This window comes from Carya illinoinensis, chromosome 9 (genome assembly GCF_018687715.1).
Source record: "Carya illinoinensis cultivar Pawnee chromosome 9, C.illinoinensisPawnee_v1, whole genome shotgun sequence".
In the NCBI taxonomy this organism is placed as follows: Eukaryota; Viridiplantae; Streptophyta; class Magnoliopsida; order Fagales; family Juglandaceae; genus Carya; species Carya illinoinensis.
The window spans coordinates 1507788-1525927 of NC_056760.1; the positions used below are offsets into that span (position 1 = coordinate 1507788).

General features: G+C 36.6%; 4 protein-coding genes and 1 non-coding gene across 7 annotated transcripts; 2 read left to right on the plus strand and 3 right to left on the minus strand.

The window, feature by feature from the left end:
• Nucleotides 1-168: 168 nt before the first annotated feature.
• On the minus strand, nucleotides 169-2810 carry LOC122275911 (iron-sulfur assembly protein IscA-like 1, mitochondrial). 2 transcript variants are annotated; one of them, XM_043085254.1, is made up of 3 exons: nucleotides 2547-2810; nucleotides 1268-1382; nucleotides 169-643 (listed from the first exon to the last, which is right to left on the minus strand). In XM_043085254.1, exons 1-3 carry the CDS (start codon nucleotides 2791-2793, stop codon nucleotides 553-555), a joined length of 453 nt encoding a protein of 150 aa, XP_042941188.1. In that variant the 5' UTR covers nucleotides 2794-2810; the 3' UTR covers nucleotides 169-552. The 2 variants fall into 2 exon arrangements, with proteins under 2 accessions (XP_042941188.1, XP_042941187.1); XM_043085253.1 differs by having other exon boundaries at nucleotides 1268-1385.
• LOC122277922 lies at nucleotides 2162-2276 on the minus strand. The gene has a single exon (XR_006229226.1). It is a non-coding gene; the product is annotated as a small nucleolar RNA U19 (small nucleolar RNA).
• A 207-nt stretch (nucleotides 2811-3017) lies between the features above and the next one.
• On the plus strand, nucleotides 3018-8769 carry LOC122275906 (cell division protein FtsZ homolog 2-2, chloroplastic). Its single transcript, XM_043085244.1, has 8 exons — nucleotides 3018-3186; nucleotides 3613-4375; nucleotides 4814-5113; nucleotides 5682-5772; nucleotides 6602-6726; nucleotides 7600-7692; nucleotides 8178-8243; nucleotides 8317-8769. Exons 2-8 carry the CDS (start codon nucleotides 3725-3727, stop codon nucleotides 8446-8448), a joined length of 1458 nt encoding a protein of 485 aa, XP_042941178.1. The 5' UTR covers nucleotides 3018-3186; nucleotides 3613-3724; the 3' UTR covers nucleotides 8449-8769.
• A 2153-nt stretch (nucleotides 8770-10922) lies between these two features.
• LOC122275824 lies at nucleotides 10923-14150 on the plus strand. The gene is made up of 2 exons (XM_043085100.1): nucleotides 10923-11652; nucleotides 11956-14150. The coding sequence occupies exons 1-2, from the start codon at nucleotides 11162-11164 to the stop codon at nucleotides 12017-12019; spliced, it is 555 nt and encodes a 184-aa protein (XP_042941034.1). The 5' UTR covers nucleotides 10923-11161; the 3' UTR covers nucleotides 12020-14150.
• On the minus strand, nucleotides 12845-17580 carry LOC122275823 (protein CIA1-like). Of its 2 annotated transcripts, XM_043085099.1 has the most exons (11): nucleotides 17243-17578; nucleotides 17011-17157; nucleotides 16656-16874; nucleotides 16420-16478; nucleotides 16211-16276; nucleotides 16041-16112; nucleotides 15341-15403; nucleotides 14502-14571; nucleotides 13678-13761; nucleotides 13340-13412; nucleotides 12845-13210 (listed from the first exon to the last, which is right to left on the minus strand). In XM_043085099.1, the coding sequence occupies exons 1-11, from the start codon at nucleotides 17438-17440 to the stop codon at nucleotides 13197-13199; spliced, it is 1065 nt and encodes a 354-aa protein (XP_042941033.1). In that variant the 5' UTR covers nucleotides 17441-17578; the 3' UTR covers nucleotides 12845-13196. The 2 variants fall into 2 exon arrangements, 1 of the variants encoding a protein (XP_042941033.1); XR_006228704.1 differs by lacking the exon at nucleotides 14502-14571 and having other exon boundaries at nucleotides 17243-17580.
• Nucleotides 17581-18140: the final 560 nt, after the last annotated feature.

Below are 18140 nucleotides of genomic sequence, written 5' to 3' on the forward strand. Positions count from 1 at the left end.
TTTTTGGGAAAGAGGTGGGGTGGGTTTGTTTGTGGTTTTGAATAGGGAAGATTCGCCACACCTTGTGCGATGGTGGTAATCTGAAAGATACGTCATGCATACATAAGCAGTGGGGATCGTTCGCAAGGTTTCCCCACTAGTTGGACAGCAACATCCCCCGGGGTGTACTTATTCACAAAAATATTTTTCATTTCAGTAGTTTTTACATACAGGCACGCAGCTACATTATCATGTTTCAGTTCATCCGCCAGCTATACGAATCACAATATTAGCGAGTGTCGTACGATCTCAAGGGTAATTGTGAAAAAAAAAAAAAAAATGGGTCAATAGCGAGGACGACACAACCAATGTATAGCTGCTGCGGCCGCAAAAGTCCACCAGACAATGAGACATGCACGCCAAACCTGCTTCTTTCATTCTACGCCACTGTCGCTGATGAAATTTTCGTCAAGAACCATTGCTGCTAAGCTTGGGTGGGGAATAGTACAAGTAGAAAACGAAGTGTTTCACAGAGTCTCGATTCATCACAAGTTCAACTGAACTTTTAACTAATTAAGCAGCTCCAGTATTGGTTGTTGTCATGAAAGATTCACCGCAACCACACTGCCCTTTCGAGTTCGGATTGATAAATATGAACTCGGACCTGACCAGGAATTTTGAAAAAAAACAAAAAAACCGTGAAGCAAAACTTAAAATAGGTATAAACTCAGATATGTAACAATAAGAGGAAAAATAAGAGGAAAAACGCATATAAAGAGCCAACACAAAATCAAGCATAATGGATATGTCATCCCCATTAGTACGTAAGGCATCTCGGCTAAAGAATTTCATCATGTCAACTATGGAAACGTTAATCGAAGTCAAAGCATAGGGTACTTGAGAGAGAGAAGAATAAAATGGCCAATTGGCAGTAATGCACATGCCCACAACATACAGCAATTAGTGGCCCTACAACATAACTCCTAACATTTCAGTTTCTCTCAAAGTGAAGAATTTGCCTCTTCCGAAAATTACAAGGAACTTGGAGGCATATTTTCCTCATATTAGTTACCCCAAGTGCCCATTTCCATTCTGACATCAGTTATCTATGTGCCATGGCCAGACCAATGCAGCAACAAAAAACTGCCAATTCCGTTGCCAGAATGGCACATTAACCTCTGTCACTGCAAACATCTAAAGAATAGGGACCGAAGACGTAATCTATTTCTCTCACATATTGAATATGTATAATGCCTACAAACCCCCAAGAAGAAGAAGAAAAGTGTACCTGAGTTTGTCATCTACAAAATCCATCTTGGTCCCGATTACATGCATAAGGGCCTTTGGATCAATTAATATCTTTACACCCTTGTCCTCGACCAATTCGTCAAACCTCCCCTTTTCTTCTATCATATTTTGATAAACCATATGGAATTGAGAATCAGCTCAACAAATTAGTGTTTAAAATAAAAAGAATCGGCTCCTTCTTTATTATTTTTTGTTTGGATGAGTTAAGAAGGAATAATTTAACCACTCAATTTTTTTTAATAAGTAGGAATAATTTAACAACTCATATAACATATTCTTACAGAACAATCAAAGAGGCATGTTTGGTATAAGAATGATATGTCCACATGGCTAGGAAGTTTTCATGATGTTTTTGAGATTATTATATCAACACTAGGAGAACACCTCACACAGGAACGTCAAACTTTCTATACGTTAGAGCAAAAGATTTGGCAACATCATTCTTAATTATGCATCTTATTTCACATACAGCATACACTTGAAGATAGAGATACAAGTTGACCCTAAATAAATGGTGACTCATAAGTTTTATATGATTTCTTCGGATGTGTCCCTCTGGGTTCTTGCACTTCAAAGAAAATCTTAAAACAAGAAACGATAAGGAAAGCTAGAGAGCATCCAGGAAAGGAACAATGGAGGGAACTGCTCCTTATCCTCGATATGGATCGAGATGGTGAAGGTTTACAAGCTGTAAACCATACACTATCTAACTTTTTACCTCTTTCTGAAGGTTCAGAAGGGCTGCACTATCGCTCTACATTTATTCAAGAGGCAATATGCCGAGCCAAGGAAAAATATATGCCGTAGATTGTCTTAAGGCTGTTGTTTTTTTTTTTTTTTTTTTTTTTTTTTTTTTTCCCTTCTTGATAAGTGATTATGTCTTAAGGCTGCTTGGAGGACAATCGATCCAAAGAAGCAAGAGTCCCCTCAAAAGGCCCTAGAAGACCAGTAAAAGATCCATTAATCTTTGCCTCCTAACTAAGCCAATATGGTACATAATAACCCATATGACTACTCAAAGAGGCACTGGTTTTTTTTTATTATTATTATTAAGTCAAAGAGCCATTGATTTTGAAAGGGAAGGAAGTACAACGTTGAAAGGAAAAGAGAAATCGAACCCAAAAAAAGGAAAAAACATGGACATGGAGCCATCTTCGCAAGAAGCTACTCAGGGACATAAGGATTCGTATTATAGGATATTCATTCAGTGATATCCAACTGCGAGTGCATGGAGATGGAAGCGGATGAGAGAGACCGACCTGCGTAATTGAGGGTGTACGACAAGCCGTTACAGCCACGAGCCTTGACGCCCAACCTGAGGAAGGGCCGCTGCCGCTGTTGTAGCAGGTGGCTTATTCTAGCGGCGGCGGCATCCGTTAAGTTCAGCGCTTGGCGCTTAGCCGATGCGGATCTCATCTTCGACGCCTCCGCCAGAATCCGAGAAGCCATCACGATCGATTTCCCGATTTGTCTGAGGTCTGAGCCCCAGGGCTTGGCCAATGCCATTGTGATCTAGCCCCAAAGAGAGAAGAATATAGGATTTTGTTCATGGGCTTTGGACTCTTGAGTTGGGCCAAGCCCATAGAAAGTATAGTTTTTTTTTTTTGGGGATTTTCATAAGTAAGCCCTATGTCTGTACTTCCTCCCAAAGAGCAATTTTTATTAATTAATTAATTGATTTAATGCGCAATTCTTATAAAGCAAACTATTTGTTTAAAACTTTACTCCTTCCGCTCGAGATTTTCGTTGCTAAGTGGCTTAATGCTAGACAATTGGGACCCCCTAGTCAGGTCGGTACCCAAAATTTTCTAGGAGATTTGTTCTCTTTGCTACAGCCTACATTGGACTCCTGCTTTCTCACTTCTCACTTCTCACGCTCTCTCTTCCTCCTAAACCCAGGTACCGTTTTCTCTCTCTTGCTTCAATTTGTTGCATTTTCCTTCATGTTCGAGTTAATTCTCTTCTCAATATCTGGTCCAATGGCGTCTCATTATACAAATTTTGATTCTCTGTTTTCTCTAGGCTTTATGCTTAGAAAGAATTTGGTCCTATGATTTTCCTCATCTACTGTGAGAGAAACCTGTCTGAAGCAATGCTCTATTGTTTCTAGGAGTTCTCGTTCTGTTTTTTTCTGAACTGCAAGCAGGTCTTGTATTTTCGTGGCAGTCTGCAGTATAACATACATTTCCTAGGACTTTTTTCTGTTGCAACTCTTAGATTGGGCCACTCACAAACCGATGTGCAGTCTGTAGTCTCCAAAATGCGGCTTTCTAAATTTCTAATTATTGCTGGGTATTGTTTTGATCTTCTGGTTTTTATTAGCAGGTCTTGGAAGAGAAATTTGTTGTAAAAGGGAATTTAAGCCATTTGTGGCCTTAAAATTCCTCGACCCACATTAGCTCTCTAATTTTCGAGATTCGAGTTTTGCCATTTAGTCATGACGACTTGTATGCCTACGAGTTTGATGCCTTCTAGTGCTCGAAACCCAACTGGGGTATTAACTGTGCTGGGAGGGAGAGTATTAATGGAGAATCAATTTGGCAGAGCTTGCTGTCTGAAAATGTCTGAGGAGAAGAATGGGCTTTTCGGTGGTCGTCAAAAGTTTACTTTCCCTCAGTTCAAGTGTTCCGCCAACTCCCAGAGTGTTAGTCCATATCACAATAGAGACCCTTTTCTGAATCTACACCCTGAAGTTTCATTGCTTAGAGGGGACGGGAACAATTCCGTGAATAATCCAAGAAAGGATAGTCTAGGTGGAACTGTCAAAGAGGGTTTAGAGGACACGTCTAGTTCGAATAATTACAATGAAGCTAAGATCAAAGTTATTGGTGTTGGAGGTGGTGGATCAAATGCAGTTAACCGCATGATAGAGAGTGCAATGAAGGGTGTGGAGTTCTGGATTGTCAACACGGATATTCAAGCCATGAAAATGTCGCCTGTATTTCCTGAGAACCGTTTGCAAATTGGTCAGGAGCTTACTAGGGGTCTTGGTGCTGGTGGGAACCCAGAGATTGGCATGAATGCTGCAAAAGAAAGCAAAGAATCAATAGAAGAGGCCCTTTATGGAGCAGACATGGTCTTTGTTACAGTATGTCCAACTTCTCTTTAGCCATTATGACTTTAGAAACTTTTCTATAATGTTGTACAACTATTATTGCTGCTGTTTTATGGATATAAGACCACAGTGTGTTTTCTGATTGTTTACAATTTTCATCTTATTTGTATATTTTCTGAAAGATTGTCAAAAAGGAAAGTGTTGGAAACAAGCATGTAAGACTTTGTTCACGTTCATGGTTAGTTCTACATGCAAATGAATGCTCAAACATTATAATATATATTTTCTCCATTAGGATCCTGATTCACAGAACTCTCAGTGTGATAAATTCATGAAAACACGTACATGGATGTATTCTTTTCTTATCTAGGTGTACTTGGGCCACGTGTACTCTCTTCTATTAATAAAATCTTACTTTACCTATAAAAAAACTCTTTTCTTATCTAGGACTTTAAACTTCTATATTTTCAGGCTGGAATGGGCGGAGGAACTGGCACTGGTGGGGCTCCTGTAATTGCTGGGGTTGCAAAGTCAATGGGTATATTGACTGTTGGCATTGTCACTACCCCTTTCTCTTTTGAGGGACGAAGGAGGGCGGTTCAAGCACAGGAAGGAATTGCAGCTTTAAGAGACAATGTTGACACGCTGATAGTCATTCCAAATGACAAGTTATTGACTGCAGTTTCCCCATCTACCCCAGTAACAGAAGCATTTAACCTCGCTGATGATATTCTTCGTCAAGGTGTTCGTGGTATCTCTGACATAATTACGGTACGAGATGTGCATAGAACCTTTTATTAGAACTTTATATTCTTTCCTTTCTGTGTTTAACATAATAATAATAATAATAACCATAATAATTGTATTTGTAACAATTTAAATTATGGATTAATTAACGAACAAAGGAACAAAAGAGAAGAGAACAAAAGGAGAAGGATACATGTTATTTCCTTCCTTTGTCTTCTCATAGACTACAATAGTGATTTTTTATTCTTTATGATTTAATTCATATTCATGGGGAATGGCTACCTATAAAAAGATGGTGGAAAGAATGTAGGAAAGGCATGTTTGCGATAGGTAGGGCAAATTGCAGTTTCATGTTACTGAAATACACTATGGTTATCATAGAACCTCTAACTTTTTGGCTTTTGAAATTCCTTGTTAAGCACATATTGCTATAAATGTGTGGACATATATGCAGGTTGCATCTGAGTAATATTTTCAAGCAATGTGTTAATCAGGGATAAGTCTGATACATAATTAATTTTTTAGGTAAACGGAGTTGATGACTATTGCTTTATAAATATTTTATGGTTTCTAAGAGACATCGTAATTGCAGATACCAGGACTAGTAAATGTGGATTTTGCCGATGTGCGAGCTATAATGGCAAATGCAGGTTCTTCATTGATGGGAATAGGAACTGCAACTGGTAATTTCTAGTTAATTCCTACAAGGATGTCTAGATTTCCAAATCCATTATATGTATTGCTGGTCATGATCAATTGGGGCCTGTATTAGTCTGATTCTTGCCTAACCATCAGAAAAATTAAAAAGAAAAATGCTTCCTGGAGTAGTAAGATCTAAGATAAATGGCTGAACCTCAGGACAATTAATGTTTATTCATTTGGATAGTCACTCGCTGGCCAATTCACACTGATGTTGGATTTTTACTGAAAATGTGAACTTAATCTAGAAGGGAGCTTAGCTGAAAACATGTCAGCTAGGTGAATTGTGGCACAGCAACCTGTATACAGTGCACCTTCTTATTGCTAAAAAGGGAAAGAGGGTGCTGCATGCAAGAGGTGGTTATCAAATTCAGCTCATGCAGTTGTCAAGTAGGAAAAGAAGTGCATAAGGCAACAGTGGGCTTAGCAAACAGTCACCAGTTCATTAAGGTCTTATGCTTATGATCTTCACAAAGTTAGTGTGGCTGCCAAACATTGGTCCTTGCACTACCTTTAGGTTGATCTTCAAGCACACTTACATCTACACACTAAAGTTTCTAGAAATAGTTTTTGCTACTTTTATATTTTGGCATTGAAAATACTGTGCTCAATTAGAACTGGAAGGAAAAAGATCACTTACACCCAATTATTTGTTGTATTTTTCACAATGCTTTGCTTTTCATGCTATCAGAAATTTATTTTCCCCAGAATGCCTTTTGCTTGAGCTTCTTCAACCAGAAATTTTTGTCTATTCTCATCGAGTGTTGTACATACAACACTCAAAACGTTTTTGTGGTGCTTGTTTTTGTGTAGGGAAGACCAGGGCAAGAGATGCTGCATTAAATGCCATACAATCACCTTTACTAGATATTGGTATAGAGAGGGCCACTGGAATTGTGTGGAATATAACTGGTGGAAATGATTTGACCTTATATGAGGTAGCTCTCTCGGGAGGACATGACCTGTATCGCATCTTTCTTTCTTTCTGCCTGAATCTTTCTTTGGCATTTATTTATCAAAAAAAAAATCTTTCTTTGGCATTTTCCAAAAATAACCCACATCCATGTGTCAAAGCTATGTTGGTTACAGTAACACTGAATGTATTGCAGCCTGAAGTTTTGCTCAATTCTTAGAAGGAAAGTGATTGATAGGTTGTTGCCACCTCAGCCCGCTTTTAAGCAATTATTTCATATTTACATGAAAAAATGGGATGTATCATTTACTTGTCAAGTTGCATTTACATACTATCTGCATTTTATAGTTCTTGAAACATCTTGGTGCTGCTCCTATGATTTTTTGTTTTCTTTTTCCATTGTTAAATGCCGTGATATAATTTATAAATTAAGCAAAGGCTGTTGTGAAATATACTTGACCCATTGAAATTTAAATGTTAATTTTCCACTCAACCTGCTGAAGAGATGTTGCAACCTCATTGTTTATATCTTGCCCAATCCATCTACATAGCCCGAATTGAAAAATAGTGTTATTTGTTAGTTTTTTGTAGTTAAAGAGTGCAACGTGTTTGCTTTGGTAGTTTGGGGTACAAAGTATACACCTAGTAGTTAGAGGGTGCAGAGTGTATTTTTCTGAAAAATTATATTGTTGATGGTGATTATATCACTTTTTCTTGGCCTTCAAATCAAATTAGTTGTGTTGTTCTTCTCTAGATAATTTACTTGGTTGAGATTTAATTGTCTTAAAATGCCTATTAATTTTGAAATTCCACTCTTCTCTCAGATTATGGTGAAGCTCTATTACAGACTGATAATATCTATCTTCTCCCTTCAATTACTATGTGGGTGTGTTTGCAGGTAAATGCTGCTGCAGAGGTCATATACGACCTTGTGGACCCAACTGCCAATTTAATCTTTGGAGCAGTGATAGATCCATCGATCAGTGGTCAAGTAAGTTATTGCTTAGCCTAATATAAGCAGGGTAAATTTCTATTCATCTTCATACATTATGTCATGGACGTGCCTGCAACAGTGCAACAACATGGGCTCATCATATGACTGCCATTCATATAACATTCAAAATTTTGCTTTATTGAGAAAAAAGAGCGAAGGATAGGTAAGACTCTATACGGTGAAAATGCCATCAAGGTCATTTTGTGAATATGATAATATGCCTTTGCGATGTGACTGTATTGCTATGTGTTTTTCCAAGGAAAAATGTTCGCTTTCTCGTGTAGGGAGTGTGCAAATTGCATGTCTATTGTGCCCAGGGATTTTCTACACGTGTTGATTTGGCATGTTAACTGAATCATGCTATAGAAATTAAGTATCATAACAATCCCTGGGGTCATTCTTGCACGGGCTAACGTTTCAGTTTGAATGCATTATAAGGTGGTTTCCATAATGGAATCAAATTTTTTTGGTTCTTCATTCAGGTCAGTATAACTTTAATTGCTACTGGGTTCAAACGCCAAGAAGAAAGTGAAGGGAGGCACCTCCAGGTATTCCCCTCTCTCTCTCTCTCTCTCTCTCTCTCTCTCTCAAATTCTGACTCTTTTCTGGTCAAATACGCAGGCTAGTCAGTTAGCACAAGGAGACAGCAACCTTGGAATTAATCGGCGACCTCCCTCTTTCACTGATGGCAGTTCCGTGGAAATCCCAGACTTCTTAAAGAAGAAAGGTCGCTCACGCTTCCCCAGAGTTTAGGATTTCCCATAAAATACTCCATTTCTTCATTTTCTTCCCTTCCGCATCCCTTCTTAGGTATTCAAAGTACACCTTTATAGGTTCTATGTACACTCCGTGCTCTGTGATAGTGATGAATAGGATTTCCCATAAGGAAGCTTCGAGAGATTAGCTTGTCTGGTTAATATATAGCTAAGAGTAAGTCCTGGGTTTGTTTTGTGCTTAATTAAGTAGATAAATTTCAGATTAAAAAAAGGGTTGTACTGGTACAGAGTTACCGACTTGAAAGAAGTTTAAAGCGGTGTGCAAGCAATAATTGTTGAATGACTGTTTTTGGTCTTATATACTGTTCTTTGGATTGTTCTAAAACCTTGTCAATTTGAACGTTGAGCTACAATTTTTGTCCAAATTCAAGCCAGTTATTTCCTGAAGAACTCTTCTTTTTCCTGTCAAAAGCAATTATTTATCAGGGAATACTATCGGCTCGGAAGGCATGCGGAAATTCCTGTTTATTTTCATGTGGATGATCAATACTCTGGCATGACTAGGGGAAGCAACAGGAAGGAAGAAAATAATGTAATCTGTCTTTTTACTTGAATCCACAAAGTTGATAAACTTCCACTAAACTCAATTAAGTGGGTCATTATTTTCTTACTAGCCGTAATTCGTCTAATCATGAAGGACCACACATATTTAGTGGTTACTATAATTTGTTGAAATAATCTATCCGTTGTTATTTTTTTCATTATCCTGTGATGTGATATTAGATAATAGGTTTTTAAGTGAAATATAATAAATAATTTTTAATCATCTAATTTTATATCATGGGACGATGAAAATTAGGATGATGAGTAGAATTACTCTATTTCCACACATTTCATTTTAATATTCTATGGAGTTCTTTTGCATTGTCTGCCCTTGGCTATAGTTGATATGTTTGCTTAACATGAATTGCTATTTGTAGTTTGCCCTTTATTTTATTAGGAAAAATATAGTTGCAAGCATAATTGTGTATTAATCTGTGTATCAATGTGATGTGATTGGTTAAAAAGTAGATTTTATTGAAAACAATGTTAATTTAAATTTTAAGTATGAATGAATCAGTATTGATATACAAATTAGTATGTGACCGTGTTTGTATATAGTAAAACTCATTTTATTAAGAGTAATATGTTATGGCGTACAAGAAGAAGGAAAAAAAAAAAAAAAAAAAGGCAGCAGGCCAGCAGTAGGCCCCCAAAGGTGGCTTAAGCATTTTCCTTTTTCGCATCAGAGTACTGAATATAATTGGCTCGTCTAAATCCATGATTTAAAAGACATTTCTGACCCACATGTATATATATGTGACTAGAAAATGTTGTAGCAATTGCAAAGAATGTTGCACGGTCGACTTGACTATTCATCGGAATACCAACTATTTTTTAGGAAAAATCTAATTAATCTACCAACTAGTCTCTATTAAGTTTTGTCCAAATTGCGTATTGGGTGGGCCGAATAATATTCGTTCTCATAAGGAGGACTTCATGCTCTCAAATTGTCTCTTACCACCATAACCCAATGCTAGCTAGCTAGTTCATGTACATGAGAACAGTTCAGGATGAAATGAAAATGGAGGAAAATGGGGAGGAAAATACATTATTAGCAGTGAAAACTAGTGAGACATCACATCCATAGGCCCTGAATGAAAAACATGTCCATGTCATCAAGAGCCTTACGATTTGAAATAAATAAATAATAACACACTTATGGACAACGTATGTAATCAATTGACACAAAAGTTATGAGCCAAAAAAAAAAAAAAATGGAAAATGATAAATTCAAAGTTAATTTGATTTAAAAAAAAGCACATAAAGATATAATATAAATAATCTATTATATATTTTAAATGAAAGCTTGTAAATAAATATGAAATTGTTTTATAAATAAATAAATTGTTCGTGAATACTAATTAAATTTAATTTAAACTCAAACTTGACTCATATTAAAATTACTTGTCAAAAATTATCAACTTTAATTTGTCTATCGATTTAATATGATCTGATTCTCTATATAAAAAATATGGATTTGAAACCTCCTACTCATGTAGTTAAAATAATAATGATAATAATAAATTATAATTAAAAAAAAAAAACGGAGGATGAGTAGTCAAGGTGTACATCATGATCAGAAAATGAAAATATCTCCTCCAATCTCCCACACAAGTCTTCATCTCATTAAATATTATTTATTAATAGAGCTTTCTATTATTATTTTATTTATAATTTATTGTTAAATAATAAATAGCTATCGATCCGTCCCCAAATCGAATCATGCAAGATGATTGGCCAAGACCCAAAAATCCCTATGCAGTGTGCCCAAAATCAACATCAACCTCAGAATCCTCCAAATATCCATCCAAGGAATCGTTCATGACTCCATAGAGTTTATAAGAGCCTTTATTTCCGTCTTCGTAATACCAAACTCAAAACCAAAGCCACCCATATTGCCATCCATTCTCTAACAAGACACGTACGCTTGTCACTTACCATACAAAGAGAGTCCACTTGTGAGGACGTGTAACCTAAACCCCCACCCATTCTCTTTGCTTTTTTATTCCCACACATGATAAATCGAACCCCCCGCCCACCCCATATTGTAATCTTCTCTCGACCCAAAAAGCAGGCAACTGAGAAAGAAAGAAAGAAAGAAAGATAGATCGTTGTAGTTCATTGCATGTGAACAAACACCCACCAGAATGGATCGCCAAGACTCACCTGTTTTCGATCGCTTTACTCCTTCACAACCATTAGAGTCCAAGAAAAACTATGATCAGTCCGAGAATGGGAGTGAAAAAGACAGCCGTGGTTCTGGTAATAATGAAAAGGAAACAAAGATCAGCTCATCTTCAAGAATCCGTCAGTTTGACAGAGAGGAAGCTGCATTATTTGCAGGCATGAGTTCGCGTCCAGATCAAGATGATGATGGAGAAGAAAAACCTGTAGTAGTACTGTCGTCCGAGGCCATGCCTGAAGATAGCGGACGTGAGAGGCTGAAGAGGCATAGGGTTGAGGTGGCGGGTCGGGTTTGGATTCCAGATATATGGGGCCAGGAAGAGCTCTTGAATGACTGGGTAGATTGTTCTGCGTTTGATGCTTCGTTAGTCCCCAAAGGAATCATGTCGGCTCGTGCGGCCTTGGTTGAAGAAGGAAGAAGAGCAAATTCTAGCGGATTAAGAATAGTAAACAGGTGTTGAATTTTTTACTTTTTCTTCTAAGATATTTTCCATTGTTTTAAGCTTATTGACAATGCACTTAGTATATTTAAAACCCTAGTTGATAACAAAAAAATATATATGCGAACGGTTTCTTTTTCTGGGTATCATGATATATATATTTTCTTTGTTGTTCTTTAATTCTCTAGTCTTTAAACATGGTAAATGATATTGATCCTCGATTAGTCCTTTTAATTTTATGATATTTAGGATATATTGTGATTATCATATCATGTCGATCTTCTTACATCAAGAAATGTTTGATCTGAGATTTGCAGAGATAGAAATAGAATGGTCTACGCCAGTCATAACAAAAAGCGCGCTAGGGACGAAGCTAGCTAGCTAGAGCTCAGATCGAACGTGTATATATATATATATATGGAACCATAATCATGAGTACGAAGAGAGAAAATGCAGAAAATAATTCTCCTTTATATAGGTTATGGCAATCCTAGCTCCGATCTCAACTCTCGAGTATTGGACAAAAACCGGCCATCGTCATATATATATATACCTTACTAGGGTTTGAGCGTGAATATATATTTATATGCAGGTAAATCCGGCAGAAGAGCTGGTAAAAGAATTCAACTTGATGGGTACGTACGTACTGATAATGAATGGAATTGGTTGAACTGGGTTTGAACTTTGAATGATTATACGATGTTAAAAACAAGACAATTCTGCAAATCCTTCACTTAAAAAATTAAACTGCGCGCGCGCGCGCACACATATATATAAAGATAATTACGAGAACATAGAATTTGCTTGTCAAGATCATTAATTTATAGATAAAATCATAAGATACATATGAAATATATAATTTCCTTTTTAAGATTGAGTAGCTCGAGAATAAACTCGAAATTTTTTTGATTTATAAGTCATGGGTTGTTTTTACACAATATAATTCAATGATAAGATCGAACTCATGAATTTATGCTTGAATGAGAATTAAATGAAAAGATCAGATATTGGACCATCTAGTTCTGCCTGCTCGATCTCGACTTCTTTACGGCTCTAACTATGATTGGGTTTTCTTAAAGACAGAAAAAGAAAAATTACATTAATTAGAACCAATGAACCAGCAGTACTACTTGGAGATATGTAATATTATTAAATATTATTTAGTTCAAACACATGGTGGTCGAAGTCGATAGAGGAGAATAAAAATTCAGAACCAAAAGTAACTCTATAATCCACAATATCGTTCAAACGATCATCAAATTCTGCTCGAGTAATTTACTAATAATATATAGCTAAAATTTTCCTCTATTAAGCACAAATTAATCCCCTTAATTGTTTTGTCCGGCCCCATGGATAAACTCCCACCTCCATACCCAAATGAACGGAGCTTGAAACTGGCCGGGCCTTATCCACGTACTGAGGGATAAAAATCAAAACCCGAAGGCTTATTGGCTACAAAAACCATCTTGATTTTCCACACACTGAATATTTAGTAGTAGCCATTTCTACATGAAGCTATCACCATATGTCTATTGCGCATCACCATCACTAGCAGAAGCTAGTAGCCGTTTCCTAAATTGAAACAGCAAGAAAGATGTTACCACAGCTAGATAGATAGATAGATATATAGATGAGGCTTGAAACATTTTCATTGTCAACCAAACAAATATAACATTTTAAAGCTCAATCATATACGTTTACCTGTACTTAATGAAACCAGCTCCCATATCTTTATCACACCATCATCACTCACGGAAGCTAATAGTCGTTTCTCCTGATAATTAACAACATAATAAAGGAAACCACCAAAGGAATAAATAAATGAGACTTCAAACATGGCAACAGTAAATAGACAAGTAGAATGACTTTTATGTTCCAATACAAGGTGACCTGTTAATATCAAATATCAAGTAAACATCTGAGTTCGCAAAAAATTAAATTATGTACCACCTACTGAATTCTATCATGTGTGAAGAAGTTATGAAATGTGAGTGGGATTACACTGCAGACTTTTATCAGTCTCGAGTAACAAATCTTACCCCAGGGCTCCATTGCACTGAGTTTATATCCATGTCATGGGCCTTCTCCTTCTTCAGCAGCAATTTATATGAAGGTCCATCAGCCTATCATATAAACACAATGCAGTTGATCAACTTATTTGGTTGTTTTTGAACTGCATAAAAAGAAAATCCAGGAATCTAGAATTTGGAAAGATCTAAATGAGCCTTCACAATTGCAATATATACGATTGCTGAAATGATTTTCTCAGAGACGTGGGATATTAACTATTTTTTTAGAAGCGACTTGGGTTATCAACTTCACAAAGGTCCACGGGCAATTCACTCTTATAAAATGAAAAACCAAGAGCCCCATTGCCCATCAGTGCACAGGACTTCTAATTTCAACCCAGTATATTAATCCAAATAAGCTTCTGTGCTGGTAGATATCATGTTCCGATCATTTCTCACTATAATTTCTACTATTGCTTTGAAAAAAAAAAAAAAAAAAAAGAGTGACACCATATGTATGTGTTCCAGATACATCCCCAGGGAAATTTGTACACGGATGGAGCATCCATGGAATCATAAAGAGTTTCTACGGATACTAATATAAACACCCCAAAACAATTACGTGCACAAAATCAAGATTCATATCACATTATCTAAACAAGATTGGCCCTCTATAAACATATCATCCTCAGTACACATGGAGGCTTAGATGTATTGGGTACAGTGGAGATCAGTGTCTATAATCCATATCACTATCAGAAAAATTTATGACAGTGAGGCAATATCGCTGCATCACTGGGAATTGTCAATAAATCATAGCAATGAATGAAAAGTTTATTAGATATTATGAATACCAAACCGTCTTTGTTCCCCACAAAAAATCGTATGGCATCATCAGCTGCTCCACTTGCAATAATACCCCCGCTGTCATATTCACATATAGAATGTATTTAATTCATGATGTGTTTTTTTTTTGTTGGGGGGGGAAGGGAGGGGAGGGATAGAACAGAAAACAGAATGGATCAGCTAGGTTTTCACAATGGGAAGAACATAACTCACCCATGAAGAGGGAAAAAAACTCGTATCAATTTCACTCAATCAAAACTCAAGTTGACAGCTTTGAATTGTTATTTATATTTACTTACATATATACTTTACGTTTGTGACATACTTTAATCGAATTGTGTACATAAACCAAATTGAGGGCTAGTCTCTACTGTATACTAGGCATGAAATAAAAACAGCTAAAATTAGCTAGAGTACCACATAGTATCTAATCTCATATATATGTGATGTTCAATCTAATGCCAAACAATTGTAACGTGGTGCACATGATGATGATGATGATGTCTATGGTATTCTCTCATTTCAAGATACCCCTTCGTACAAGAATAAGCTTTCAGACCAAACATATGACTAACAATTGTGTGATAATGATGCAAGTGAAAAGGCAAAATCTAGCCTATCTTTTTCTTTATTCTCTTTTTTTTTTTTTTTTCTCATTTTTTTGGCGGTGGAGTAAGCACAAGACAAAATTGCTGGTATAAAAACTTTTCTGCTAACCTTTAGTAATTCTAATTGAACATTTAAAAGGGTGGGGAATGGGGTTTAAATCTGATAATCACAGAAATTTAAGTCCATCGTGACCAGCAGATTAGCAAATATTTGTCTTAATTAATTTAACTTCAACTACCTTGACCAATGAACTGAGAAAATTGTTCGATCATGATAACCAGTGAGAGTGCAGAGATGTCTCCTGAAAAACAAAAGAGAGGGGGACCCTGTTAAAGGTGTGCATATAAGAAATCAGAAATTGAACTGTTACTACTCTAACAAGTCATGCTGGGCAAATTAGTTTCAATTCCTATCGAATGCATGCCATACTTAATGAAGCAGGTGTTATGAAAGCCGCATTGCATTTTTGTTCAGTTCTTTTAGCATTGCTTTTCTCACTCATGAAAATACATTATTGAAACTAGAAAGCAATATATTCAGCAAACAACACATTACCACAAGTCTCAATCGTGAATTTGGGGTGGGGGAAATGCATAATCACATTTTGTGTGTGTGGAGTTCGAAAACCAAGCTTCAAAATAATAGTATTCCTATCACACAGCCTTATCAGGAGCAGCCGAAAAGGACGAATAAGAAGGCATTAGAAAGAATATGAAGGAAACAACAAGAGAGAAGGGGAGGAAGACATGGAGATTCAAACTCATATATACCACGTTCCAAAAGAAAATGAGTTAAGCACATTCTCCCTAGTCTCTACCTCATCGATACGTTCTAACAGCACTTCCATTAACATAGTTTTGGAGCTAAAGTCCTCAACACATAAACATAATCAAAAGAAAGAAAGAAAGCAAATACACATAAGATGGCATATTCCTCACCAAGGAGCATAACCATCACCAGAGTGCATCTGTACGTTGTCTGTTTCCCATATCTTCAGGGTAAGATCATCACTGAAAAATCAATCCAGTATCAATGTCGTTTACAGAGTTGGACAGGAGAAAAAATGTCCCATTAGTGAGCATGGAAATGAGAGAATACTTTCACCCACCTACATGTGACCATTTTGTCTCCGCTAGCATTGAAAGTGAGTGCCCATACGGTAGAAGAGTGACCACTGGCAAGAAAATCAGCCTAGATGAATTAGACTAAATGAGCATATTGTTAACAAAATGGTTGACAGTCTACAGATTGGCGAGCACAACATATATCAAACCCAAGCGCATATTACAGAGAGATTAAGGATTTAAGGTAGAGTACTTGTTAGGTTCACCTAAAGTCTGAACACATTGCCAATCATCATCATCATCCGCCCAAACCTGCAAGTAACATTGCATGGCATCATAAATCCTACTATCCAGTCTTGAGAGCCTTAGATACAAAGCAAGCACCATTATATCAAACATTTTTTAGGGTGTTCATAGCTAAAAAGAAAATCACAAAAGCCACTTGGGCATAATGTAGTACACTTTTTTTTATAGGTAATAATGCAGTACCTTAATGGTGTTATCGTAGCTACAGGAGAACAAAACATCCGTACTCGGATGCCACTGAACCATCTTAACATCTTGAGTGTGTCCCTGCAACACCGAAACACACTCGAACTCGTTGCCAGGCTGCATTTCCCAAATCCAAACCGATTTATCTCGGCCACACGTTGCAAGCAACGTTCCCGATGCATTCCATGAAACGCTTTTCACTTCATTCTCATGACCCTGTGTAGAAATTAAATGCCAAATAAAGCTATGTTAAAAAAGAAAGAACTTAAAATGATCAGGAAGAAGATTTACAATAATGTCGATAACAACAGATAATCTATAACAAAATACATCTATAAGAAGGGAAAGATACCTCTAAAGTGGAGACACATTCGTAATCACCACCAACGTTTTCCCAAATGGCAGTGGTGGCATCAAAGCTCGCGGTGGCCAATAGCTTCCCCGACGGCGACCAAGCACAAGATCGGACGGTCCTAGTATGCGTGTCTTCCAGAATTGCCTACATAATCACGCTTAAGATGAAAATTAAGCTCCAAAATTAACTACCAAAAGTATAAATTAAATAGAAAGTAAATGGAGCCAACCTTGCAGGTCCAAGTAGCAGAGGGAGAGGGAGTGTGCTCCCAGATTCTGACGGTCTTGTCGCCGCTACAGGAGGCGAAAACGAGAGGAGTCCCAGAGGCGCCAGTGGCTGGATTCCACGCCAGGCTCCATACCCTGTCGCTGTGGCCTTCGAGCGTTTCGAGCAGCTTCAGGTCGCACCCTCCCTCGTACAACTCCATCGCACGAATTGTTGGAAGGCAAATAGCAATGATAGACGATCGGACTTTAAGGGGAGGGATAGTTGAGATTTCGGACTTGTTTTTTCGTGCGGCGCTAAAGTCGACTAAACTAATTGGTGGTGGATTGGGCACGCGCGGCGGGCACACTGCAATTTGAGGGTTTGACTGCCGTACGTTTATCAATTTTAAATAATCTCCTATAATAAAATAAAACTTCCAATATAAGTACAGTATGTAATAAAAAAAATCAAAATAAGGTTTGATTTGTTCCTTTTAATTGTTTTTTTTGTAATTGTCACGCATGTCTTCTACTGTATAAAAACATAGGTTAAGTTTGAATATCGAACTTATCATACGATTGCTTTAATAAAAATTATCTATAATTGTTTTATAACAATAAAAAATACTCTCTTCATATTAAATTTTAAATCATCGCTAAACTTATTATATAAGATATTTTAAAATACTTTTACTTAAGTAATTAGTATATAAAATTATTTAAAATGTATTATATAAATAAATAATATTAGATATAATTTTAGAGTATTGAAATTTTGCATAGACAAAATAAAATTTAATATTAAAAAATAACTTGTTATATACTAGACTTACATAATTTAAAGCTATAAATATCACTTCTCTATATTAATAAGTGTGACGAAAAAATAAATATGAAGAAAAAATAAGAAAAATTAAATTA

Excerpts from the sequence above, each read along its gene's own strand:
- LOC122275911 (XM_043085253.1), bottom strand. The coding sequence starts at position 2,793 with ATGGCATTGGCCAAGCCCTGGGGCTCAGACCTCAGACAAATCGGGAAA. Across the intron at positions 1,386-2,546 it reads GTACACCCTCAATTACGCAG|AAGAAAAGGGGAGGTTTGAC; the intron begins GTCGGTCTCTCT and ends AAAATATGATAG. Across the intron at positions 644-1,267 it reads TTTGTAGATGACAAACTCAG|GTCCGAGTTCATATTTATCA; the intron begins GTACACTTTTCT and ends ATTCCTGGTCAG.
- LOC122275824 (XM_043085100.1), top strand. The coding sequence starts at position 11,162 with ATGGATCGCCAAGACTCACCTGTTTTCGATCGCTTTACTCCTTCACAA. Across the intron at positions 11,653-11,955 it reads GGATTAAGAATAGTAAACAG|AGATAGAAATAGAATGGTCT; the intron begins GTGTTGAATTTT and ends TGAGATTTGCAG.
- LOC122275906 (XM_043085244.1), top strand. The coding sequence starts at position 3,725 with ATGACGACTTGTATGCCTACGAGTTTGATGCCTTCTAGTGCTCGAAAC. Across the intron at positions 6,727-7,599 it reads ATGATTTGACCTTATATGAG|GTAAATGCTGCTGCAGAGGT; the intron begins GTAGCTCTCTCG and ends GTGTGTTTGCAG. Across the intron at positions 8,244-8,316 it reads GTGAAGGGAGGCACCTCCAG|GCTAGTCAGTTAGCACAAGG; the intron begins GTATTCCCCTCT and ends TCAAATACGCAG.
- LOC122275823 (XM_043085099.1), bottom strand. The coding sequence starts at position 17,440 with ATGGAGTTGTACGAGGGAGGGTGCGACCTGAAGCTGCTCGAAACGCTC. Across the intron at positions 16,113-16,210 it reads GACAAAATGGTCACATGTAG|TGATGATCTTACCCTGAAGA; the intron begins GTGGGTGAAAGT and ends TTGATTTTTCAG. Across the intron at positions 13,762-14,501 it reads TGGGGAACAAAGACGGTTTG|GCTGATGGACCTTCATATAA; the intron begins GTATTCATAATA and ends TTTATATGATAG.